Source organism: Ambystoma mexicanum, chromosome 4q (assembly GCF_040938575.1).
Source record: "Ambystoma mexicanum isolate Mex_15411 chromosome 4q, UKY_AmexF1_1, whole genome shotgun sequence".
NCBI classification, from domain to species: domain Eukaryota; kingdom Metazoa; phylum Chordata; class Amphibia; order Caudata; family Ambystomatidae; genus Ambystoma; species Ambystoma mexicanum.
Window position 1 is genome coordinate 366,730,074 of NC_090928.1, and position 11,597 is coordinate 366,741,670.

Sequence of the window (11,597 nt, forward strand, 5' to 3'; positions counted from 1 at the left end):
GAACACCCGTGAAGAACTGCTCGGATCCCTTGATTCCATCTCCCCTATTGTACTCAGCCTCCTTGATCTCTCTTCTGCATTTGGCACAGTGAACCGCTCCACCCTCATAAAAAGCACCATGACACCCTTGGTATCTCGGAACGTCCACTGGGCTGGCTTACCTCCCTCCTAACTGACCGCTCTTCCAAAGTCATACCAGGCACCTTCTCCTCCCTTACTTCCTCCTACGCCTGTGGTGTCCCCCATGGCTCCATTCTTTCACCTTGGCTCTTTAACATCTAACTTGGTCTGCTGGCATGCATCATTTGCTCCTTCCCCCAACTTCCAGTGCTATGCTGACACACAACTCTTCATCAAACTTCCTACAGACACCCTTGCACCCTCCTTCATCCCTGACTTCCTCTCAGCTATCCAGGATTGGTGTACTTCTAATGATCTTTGCCACAATGCCAGCAAAACTGAGATCCTCCCTATTGGGACCCCAGCACCCGACTTCTTCCCTTCACTCTGGCCTTCTTCCATGGGCTCTCCCCCGGCTCCCTCTTCGGAAGCCAGAAACCTCTGAGTCATCTTCGACTCCTCTCTCTCCTTCCTCTCTCATACTCAGGACATTGGCAAAAAGTCCCACTTTCAGCTTTTCCTTCTGAAAGGAATTCTATCTTTCCTCACCTTCCCCCAAAGACTCAATATTACCCGGGCTCTGGTTCTCTCTAGGCTTCACTATTGCAATAGCCTCCTCCTTAATCTACCTTATACACTCTGCAACCCCTCCAGCTAATCCAGAATAGGGCAGCAAGATGTATCCTTGGCCTTAAGCCCAGGGTCCGCATCTCTCCTGCCCTACACAGTCCTCACTGGCTCCTGATCGCAGCACGGATTAAACATACATGCCAACCTCCCGATTTGGGCGGGAGACTCCCGATTTTTTAATGAAAAATCAGGCTATCTTTTACTGTCTCCCGCCTAAAATAATTAAAACTCCAAAGCAATCCTATGGGAAAATACTTTCTCCCGATTGCGGTTGTGAAATCTCCCTCTTATAGCCTGACGAATGTTGGCATGTCTGGATTAAATTCAAATCCCTGTGCATCATCCACAAGGCTGTCTGGGGCCAGGAACTACTCTATCTGCAACTCTTTGTGACCAAATACTTACCTTGTAGACTCCTGTGCTCCTCTGGCTCTGAGTCCTTGCGTGTGAAGCGGTTTCTTAAACAGAGAGCAAGTGGTCAACCGCTATCCTCAGTTGGCTCCCTTCTTTGGAACAGCCTCCTCCTTCCTCTCCGTCTTGAACAGGACCTCCTATAAGCCTCACAACCTTCCTCTTTACCTCTTCCTTCCCTCCCTCACTCCCCTGCTAATCGCACAGTAGCTTGACTGATGTGCAGGGCCCTTATTCATCCTTTGGGCCCTTACATCCCACATCTTATCATCCCAGCTGCTGTCTATCCTCTGCACTTGCCTCGGCTCACCCTCCACCACTGCAGGTTACAATTACCTTCTTCATAGCGCTTCACCTGCTACTCTCCATGAGCACCACAGCACCTATCCCATTATCCGGCAAGGCTTACCCTGAGACCCTCCCTTTTGTATTGAATGGTTACAATTGAAAGTCCACCAAATGTGACCATAAAGACTTCTCCCTGCCTGATATATTAAACTTGGCCAACTGGGGTAAACTGGAGGCCCATTCGTACACTCTGATGTTAGAGGGACCCAAACCACCACCATCCCTCTCCCTGTATAACGTTTCGAGTTTAAGTTGAGCTTTTACCTCCTTGCAATAGAAAGTCAAAGAGTGATATTTCCATCCTCTTGAAATATTTATTGGAGAGTGATTTTGGAAACGTGTGCAATTGCTGAAGGATCAAACCCATTTTCTAATGTTAGATCCTCTCAGCCTATGATCGAAAATCGTTTTCTATACTCTCCCACAAGCCATCGTAGTTGGGCTTAATCATAAGACTTAATGCTTTAACCCCCAAATTATGTTGATGTGGGAGTAGTGCAGTCAGGGGTGATTCTAGAAAGGTCCATTCTTGCCTTTGAGAACCCAACTGCAAGAGGTCTGTCTAATCCCAATTTATTTTATAGCCTACTATTACACTAAATTCATTAGTGACCTAATAAATGCCAGGTAAATCTTCCTCAGCATGAAGATGTGTAAGAACCAATCATCAACGTACAACTGAAGTTTGCTCTCGCTACCCCCCCAATCAAATGCTCCTGATAGATGGGTCATCACTGATGTAACAAACTAAGGATTCCAAAGTAATTGCAAAATGTAAAGGGGGCCGTTGACAACCCTGCTTAGTACACATAGTCAAAACAAAATGAGCTGGTGCCATGAGTTTAGTAGAAATGGAAGAAGTTGGGCCTGATGTAGGTTTCCACACAGCTAAACCAAACTCCCTCCGATTTCTAGAAAGATAGAGCTATTTCCCTATATAAAGCTTTCTCAGCATTACTAGAGGCCAAGGTGGGCTTCCTGATCATTGAGTCAGCTGTGCCAGTGATTCGTACTAAGCAGCATAATTGGTGTAAGGCAGATTTGTGTGTAATAAAACCAACTTCATCCTTGTTGACAATATTTCCAATGTATTTCTGGACCTTACGCACCAATATTTTCGTCGGAATCCTGTGTTCAGCAGAGTAAAAGCATGGTAGCTCCCACCTTTTAGCATGTCATTTCCTTGTTTAGGAATAACAACTAGTATTGATTGGTGCATAGAGTGCGGGAGTCCCTGCTGCTGTAAAAAAAGTGTTCTAGAGCTTCATCAGATATGGTGAGATTGCTTCCTTAGTGTGCCTAAAATATTCTGATGAGAATCAGTCAGGCGCGTGAGCCGTCCCATCCCTCAAAGGGGAGATTGCTGCCACAACCTGTTTTACGGTTATAGGTCTCTCCATATCACCATCATCTTCTTCTGAAATTTTAGGGACAGAATGTGTATGTAAAAAGAGGTCATTTAGTGATCCAGGTTGTTCTGAGGAATACAATGAGCAGTAAAAAGATCTGAAAGCGGCGTATGTCATAGCTGTATCATTCACAATTTGGCTATCATCTAACTTCAGTGCTGAAGTATGTATTTTGTGGGCTATTTCTTTATACGTGATGGGCCAATAACTTCCACGTCTTGTTGTTCTGTTAATAGAAGTTTCACACGCTTTTTTGTGCATAAACTGTGCCTTTGTTCAGCTCAAATTTTGCCAAGTTAAGCAAAGAAGGGGAGCGTGGGGATGGAGAATCTCTGTGTTGCCCCACAAGCCATTCAATAGATTGCTGCTACCAATTTAGCCTTCTCCATTCTCTTGATTCTCAAAGGTTTTCCTTTCCTGACCCCTCTAATTGTAGCTGTAGCAGCATCCCATATTACTTGTGTTATTTCTCCATTACAGTTCAGAGCCATAATACTGTCATTTACTCCTCAAGAGCTTCAATGTCCTCTGTTGAGTTGTAGAATTGTAGATTGTTTTTCCATCTAGAAAGTGTCCCCACTGAACTGGATCTTTTGCATTCTCACACTATGGGTGAATGGCCCAACATAGCACCTGCCAGTGTTTTTGTCCCCAGATGATCATGTGACTGGATGCTGGAAATAAAGATGGTGTTGATCTTTGAAAATGCAAGGTGATAGGGAGACTGAAACCTGTAATCCCACAAACTGTGGGCCGCAAGAGCCTGGATGCAACTATTAGCGAGCAGTTACATATCAGCCTCTGATATGTCTTGATGGCTGGGGATGTTAGATTTAAGATATAAGATGTCGAGGATTCACAGATCTGTCCAGAACAGAGCCCAGTATTTCCTTCCAGTCTTTCCTATCACCATTCGATCTCCATGGATGGTTGAATCCCCTTAGAACTATCGCATTAGCTTACGCACCCCTAAATAAGCAGCAATGCATGCAGAAAAATATGGTGAAACTGGCACTGTGAGTTGGAAGGTACCTTTAGCTGATCAGTTAGTTGTTCTGCAATGGTTGAAAAGTTTGGAATGAAACAATGGTAGCACCCTGACTATCCCCCAGAAAGCACTCAGCTCTCTCTTCATCTTGAAGGGTGGGAGCTCCGGATGGTTTCAACTTGTGTTTGTTATGTGTATTTGACGGAGTGCAAAGTGTGGTGGCTTTTCACTGGACAGGACTTGATTTCTGCCTTCCCGATGACTTGGGCAAGCAAGTATAGATTTTTCCTGTGGTCAGCCTGGCTCTTACTATTTAACACGCAATGCCTCTAGACCCCTTTACATATGCTGGGGCATCAGGGAGCTAGAGAAGGGCTGCTGATATACCTCCCCAAACCACCTTGGCTCTTACCATTCAACTCCTGGTCTCACAGCATGTATGAAATTCTTCGGTCCCATTATGTGCTATTGATTTATTCTGAACACCACAAAGTGGACTAATATTAATGGATCAATTATGACTGTCTCCGAGTCACACTATTGTACCCACTTTAAGGAGAACAGTCAACTTCTTTGCCTTTTTAATTATATATTTTTTATTGCTCTCTTGTTCCCCATATTTCTTCTTTTCTGACTACCATCACTCTTTCTTCTCCTCAGGCAAACTGTTAATAAACCATCTTAAAGGACTCCTGCACTTGGATTTGGGAGAGAACCCTGCTGAGAACAGTGGCTGGCTTTCTGTGATCCAAGCATTGCAAAACCAAAAGGACATCATCTATTTTGACTTCAGCACAGTGGACATGTTTAAGCCATACCCAAGCTTAATTTTGGATCTTAAACGCGTAATATTTGAGCTGAAATCGTTGCTGGAAATCAAGTTAAAGAAGTGGGACCTGGATGAAACAGATAGGAAGGTTATTAATAGCGGGAAGAAAATACTACAGCTATGACTGCACAGCAGCTTAGAACCAAAGTCAGTGTGACGTTACAAGGGTGTACAGTTCATTACCGCCTGCTGGGTCATTGGAGGGCCTGCAAGCACGGGTTCCTACCTCACCTGCTTGTTACTTTTCTGGGGAATTTGTTTAAATAGCCATCATGCTAATAGCACTTTTATCTGGCTTCACCATAGATGCAAAGATGCTTGCCTTGGTGAAGTGATATTTTGGCAAAATCATAGGCCAGCTGCATAACCTTCAATTTGTACCTTGTGAAATCTGTGCAGCCTGGGCTACAACTGTGCAAGCACAAGCATAGGACGTCATACCTAAACTAAATGTTATTTTAATGGCAATAGGGTTCAAGACAAAGAAGCTACTTCTCAAAAGACCTCTGACATAGATTGAAAGGTGCACTTTGCCCCTCACATATTTATGATACAGTTCTCACTTTGTAAATGCCAGATTCACAGAAGGGACTTGTGAGCAGTATGAGGGATTGGTTGTTGGTACAAGGGGCCCATAACTCACTCCTTAGTGCAAACCTGAGTGTTTGACCAGATCCTTACATCTAGGTGTACATTTGATTATGTGGATGGGACTAGAAAACACCCTACCCACATGGGTTGAGGGAGTTAATTTGCACATGACGTTTTCGAGTCTTCACCTTCATTTCGGAGGTGGAAATCAGAAAAACTGAACAGAAAGGCCTAAGCCAATCCAGAGCCATTCTACTTGGGTCAGTAGCATGCCTCCAGTGGTGTGGGAAGACCACTAGATCATTGTACATTCCCCTAAATCTGGTTTCTGTCAGGGAGGGGTCAGGCATTGGACATGTAAATCAGGGATGCACTCCCATCTGGGGTCGTCGGTCCCCAACTCCCAGGGCCTTCTTAACGGTTTTTGGGTCCCAGGGCACAAAAAAAGACTTGGGTCCTCTACGAAAACCCTTGCCTCCTCCCAAACCAGCAAAATGAAAGGATGACATCCCTCGAGGCAAATTCAACAGCAACTAGTCTAGGCTTTAAATGGATTATCTAGCCACTAACATTGTGTTAAAGATAGGAGGGGTCATTATCGCTGGATAATGGCCCCCAACTAAGATATGGGCCAAGACGAAGTCAAGGGACATAAATTAGACAAGAGTCATTATCCCAAGCGATAATGATCCCTCCTGAGGTTAGTTTAATAGTGAGCAAGGTAAATAGACAAACTGAGTTAGAAAATTCAATGCGGTATTGTTTTGCAATAACAAGGTTATATTCATAAATTAGGCATTGTAATGCCAAACACGGTGTTAAACTGCAGCAAATTTAACATGAGCGTGCATTAAGTGTCATGTAAAATTAGTACCCCCACATCCACTTTTATAAATGTACCGATGCTGGCAATTAGATAAAATGGGGGCGTTACCAGCCCTAGAATCCCTTACCTTGTCCCGTTTCACGCGCTGCATTCCGTAATGTTCCTTCCATTTCCACTTAAGGAGTTTCGGTTGCCGCCTCCATTTTCGCCACACAGTGGCAATTTACTTGTAATTCTCTTTGCCATGTCACTCGCCGAATGTATATGTAAGAAACTGTAGACTTCAGCAGCTACCGCATCACAATGGTGATCACGGCGGCATATCAAGACCACTGGTACTCCATTGCTGGTGCCTCTAACATCCCCTGCAACCTCACTGGAAATCTGACTTTGGACGAATGGCTGGAAGATAGCTGCATAGAAACAGAAGACAGATTTAATAGCAGCCCGGTCACCCATGCTATTAATGATTTTACCAGTGGAGCTGTCAAAACTAGCTGACATGATGTGTGTGCCTAAATAATTTAAACGAAATAGAATTAAACAGAGCAGAAGAAAATACTCACTGTGCCACCAAATGGGCAGTGGAAACATTTAAAAGTTGGCTACAACAAAAAGGGCTTTCACAATTCATTGAGCATTAATCAATTCCTATATTAGCAACCCTTCTGTGACAGGTTTATGCAGACATATGTACGGTCTCTGGTCCTGAGTACCGGCCACAAAGTTTAATTTCTTTACACTCAGGAATCAACCGTCCCCTGAATAATCCCCCCTTTAGCCACAAACATAACATCATGCGCAATGAATAATTCCTTAGTGCTAACAATGTTTTTGTCAGCATAATTAAACGTCTCAGGCGCACCGGAAAACACCTTCCCGTGCATAAAGTACCAAATTCTCACACTGACTTCCTGAAGCTATGCACAATCTAGAATTTTTAACATAGACTTATCAGAGACACTTCAATTAAAGGTGTAGTTCGATAGTCAAATACATTTTGCCCGTCGTGGTCGTGAAGGACTCCGGTTATTGCCCGCTAATGCATTTCAGGTCATTGTAGATGAAAATGGAAAACAATATGTCAACCTAACTTTCAACGAACTAACGAAAAACCACCACTCCATTTTAGAAAGACACTGCAGTGACCTTCGTGACAGAATGCATGCTGTCTCGAATGAAGCCGACTGGCCTGCAGATTCACTTCAGCGATATATGTCAAAGCTGCCGACTGATGCACCTTGCTTCTTTGTTGCACCCTTCCCACTTAAAAAAGAAGAGTACTCTCAGTAAAAAATCTGATACTCGAATTGGCTTTGGGCAAAAATACTCTTGCAGCAAAAATACTCTTGGAACATGTATGCCCCAAATCATTAACCATGCACACCTAAGTGTCATCTACACTAATCACTAAATTTGTGCCACTGCAATTCAGCTTCTTTCTAATGCCAGACTAGAAACCAGGCAGATCATGTCTGTCACTGGTCCCTGCAGTGCAGCCTCCATCAAAAGCTATTGGCAACCACAGCCCACTGAACAGAGGCACTGGTCATCAGTCTTGCACCATGGAGATGTGAAAAGATGTCCGCCATGCAGCGAATCTCAAGAACCAATTAAAAACACATCACCTTGCACATCAACCCATCACTTTTCAAAATCTGCCCTCTTTTATTCCTCTAGAACAAATGTACACTATTGATAATTCCTGAATACTGTTTTTCTTCATTTTTTATGCACCTTTAATAATGATGAGCACATTTGCCATTGCTAATTCAATACAGTACATGCAGTCTATTCTGCAACTTCCACTCTCACAACATGGCCGCCGTTTGCTAGCTTCTAGCAAAGGCCCCAGTCTAGTCTCTACACCTGATGGTTTGTGAACACGGAAGGTAATCCCCATTCTCTTTGAATTCCGCCGACCTGGCCCATGCTATTAGTATTCCTGGAAGTGCACCTGGGATACTAGTAGCAATAAGCCCCTCTCCATACTGCGTCAGGTAATGCCCCGGGGCCTCTGTAACTATGGACCTGGGGGCAATACCTGGAAAGCTAATCTCCAATCCCCCCCTCCCCCCACTCCAGGCTCTGGGCTTATTTAAGGAGTATACTTTTTCTCTGTAAGAAAGTGAAAGTGTTTTTTCTAAGGTGTGTTAAAAAGGATCTCACAACAAAATAAAGCTCATTTCAGAGATGAAGTAGCTTGTTGAAAGAAAGATTTCCTGGAAGTTGCATTGTTGTTTCCCTGTCTGCTTTTAAAGACAGACTTTTCAGAATACAGTCAATACCAGTAGTTATTGAATGCACTCTTATTGACTGAACTCTGAACATTCTAATAGGCTAAGAGCAGATAAATGACGATCTTCATGTGCTAATAAAATGTAAACATTACACAGCTCTGGGACCTGTTTCCCCAAGAGGATTCTATATTGAAGGCATGTTTACATTGTTTTTCAAATAATGTATTCATTTTGTAACAAAAAGAGAAAATGTCTTCTATATATGTGTCGGAAGTACAAGCAGAAGGAAAAACATACATGACTAGTCAGCACAGAAATAAAAAACACGCATCTAACAACCATTTAATCAAAATTCACTTAGCATTTGAGTTTATGCAGACACAGTACACAAACAAATTCAAGTAATTATAGAAAGAAAAGGATAAGAAGCACTAAGCGCCGACATACCTTTTGTTGCCAAATGCTGAAGTGCCTATGACCTCCGAAACTGCCATTAAACCAAGTATTTCAATACGTAACAGAGCCACAGAATTCAATTTGTATTGAAGCATAGGATTTCATAGTACATTTATTAACTAACTTCAATTTAGAAAATGAATGGTCCCCGCTGCAATCTGTAACTATCATAGAGAGGAATATTCCTAATGCAGTTTCTAGGTTTGGAAATACAATATCTAGCTATCCTTTTATATGTTCTTATAAAGGCGTACAATAGATATGCTCCCCTTCCTTTCAAATGCATGAAGCTTAAACTTCTGACATTCAGAAATTAGGTCAGCTTTGTCTAGGTCTTGGTGGTCAAACAGGCCAGCTTTTCACAATATTCACTGATTTCCTTTCCATCCATGTCTCTCGAGTTTATGAAGAAAACAAATCACTTCTAGTTAACCATTATTTATTAAGTCCATGATTGGCAAGTGTGTTTTTACGTTACATTTGTGCCGCCCTTAAAGACTGTGTTGTTAGAAGCTCCTTCAAAGCTAGCTAGTCGACTGCTCTGCTGTTTCATAGTTTGACACATTTACCATAGTCACTCTAATTAGGGGCTGGCCAGCATCCGGAGGGGGCGCTGGAGGGGCAGACTGCATAGCAGGCCGCCCCCCTGGCCACTCCCCCGGGGGGTATCCAGCACCTCTCCTACTCCCTTGGAGGCAGAAGGGGCATCCCCTGGCCCAACCACATCTGGCTTGGGCTCCGGGGAGCAATTATAAGGCAGGGCTGCTGAGCTCTTTCACTTTCTTGCAGCCCCCCGCTCGAAGTCATCAAGACCCCTTTGCACCGAGGGGAAATGATTCTGCACGCAGGGTTTTTTCTGCTGGACCGGCCTGCGGATCATTCAACAAAGGGTCTTGCAGATGGGGCGCTAGGTGCCGATTTCAACTCCAATGCTCAAAATGTGGGGGTGGTCACTCAGTTGAAAATTGCTTCAAAACAGAAGGGGGAAGCAGCGGCAGAGGTCAAGATGAAGGTGCTCAATAGTTTGAGGTGGGACAAAGGACCCTCCCCTGTAGACTGAAGGGTGCTGCAAGAATTTCTACAATATTATCCAATAGCGAAATAACACAAGTTACTATTTAAGGGCTTTAGCAAGGGGTTCCAGATTCCCTACGGGGGACCACTGATGGTTCGGGTTGCCAAAAACCTCCCCTCCTTACTCCAACAGCCAAAAGTGGTGAGCAAAAAAATAGAAAAGTAACTGGAACTGAGCCAGGTGGCAGCCCCCCCCCCCACAAGCCCCTTCCAAATTTCATAGTTTCCCCATGTGCCCAAAAAGTAACAGGGCAAGTTCAGATTGATCCACCACTTGTCATACCCAAAAGGGGACTAAGTCAATGACTGGCTAGACCAGGACCACTGCTCTCTGCATTATGCCTCCTTTGACCAGGCCATGGTTTTGGTGACCAGCATGGGCAGAAGGGCACCCCTGGCCAGGGTAGATATAGAATCTGCATTTCTGCTCCTACTCGTACAACCCAACAGTTTTCATCTGTTGGGATTTCAATGGAATGGCATTTTTTATATTAACAAATGTATGCCAATGGACTATTTGAAGCTTTTAGCACATTTTTAGAATGGGCTGCACGCAGGGAAGAGCAGCGGGGAAACATCATCCACTATTTGGATGTTTTCCTTTTCAAAGGTAAGGAAGGGTCAACTGACTGTGCTCATGTGCTGTCTTCCTTTAAAAGTGTGATGGCCTAGATGGGCATTCCGCTGGTACGAGAGAAAATGCAAGGACCTACAGAGGTATTAACTTTGTGGGGTATTGAAATAGATACAAAAAAGGTTACTTGAAGGTTGCCTCTCGAGAAAGTGGATGGGTTGATTTCGGCGATAGAGAGCAACCTCTCAAAGGATAGTACCACTTTGGAGAAAGTCCAACAATTGTTGGGAAAATTAAATTTTACTTCCAAGGTTATTCCTGCGGGAAGGGTGTTTGCACGCAGGTTGGCAAGGGCAACAACTGGGGTTTCGCAGAAGCATCGCCCTAGCAATTGGAGCTCAGGTCTAAAGAAAAATTTAAGAATGTAGCGGTCATTCCTCCCAGGGTTTAATGGGGTGCAGTTATGGAGAACTCCATGGCAAACAAGCGGGGGATTTCAGGTGTATTCAGAAGCATCAGATAATTAAGGAATTGGGGAAATCCTGGGGTAGGAGTGGTGTGCACAAAAATGGCCAACACAGTGGCACAAGAACGAGAGGACCAAAAATATCATGGCACTAGAGCTCTTTCCTATTGTGGTGGCACTCATGTTGCGGCCTAAGGAATTGGGAAACAAAAGGGTGCGCTTCTGGCCTGACAACAAAGCAGTGGCGCAAGCCATAAACATACAGTCTGCATCATGCCCGGCTGTTCTAAGCCTCTTGAGGAGACTGGAAGAGGTCTACTTGTACAGGAATATTGAGTTTAGGGCGTGGCATGTGCAAGGTATTGTTCTGGAAAGTCCATCCTGCAGCCATGGAGAAGGGGGTGCAGTTCTAGAGCGAGTGGTGTCAGCTGGTGTCGTGGCCAAGGCGCTCTGGGACTTGGGGGAGCGATCGTTCACACCAGGCATAAGGTCCAGGTACCAGCAGGGCTCCGGTAAGTCTTTGAGTGTGTTAAGTGCATTGCAAAAAACAGACGGTGCACTGGAAGAGCAGGTGCGTGCGTTTGCAGCATGGGCAAACAGGAAAGAGCAGGAGCTGGGTGGTGAGGCTCCTGGCA

The 11,597-nt window shown here is 44.4% G+C and overlaps 1 protein-coding gene across 1 annotated transcript in view; it reads left to right on the forward strand.

Moving 5' to 3' along the window:
• NLRC4 (NLR family CARD domain containing 4) overlaps nt 1-8,350 on the forward strand; it is a 421,041-nt gene extending 412,691 nt beyond the window's left edge. Inside the window, exon 9 of the mRNA XM_069607934.1 lies at nt 4,567-8,350. Coding sequence (XP_069464035.1) covers nt 4,567-4,859 — 293 coding nt within the window. The 3' untranslated portion in view covers nt 4,860-8,350. The remainder of the gene's footprint in view (nt 1-4,566) is intronic.
• The last annotated feature ends 3,247 nt before the right edge of the window (nt 8,351-11,597 follow it).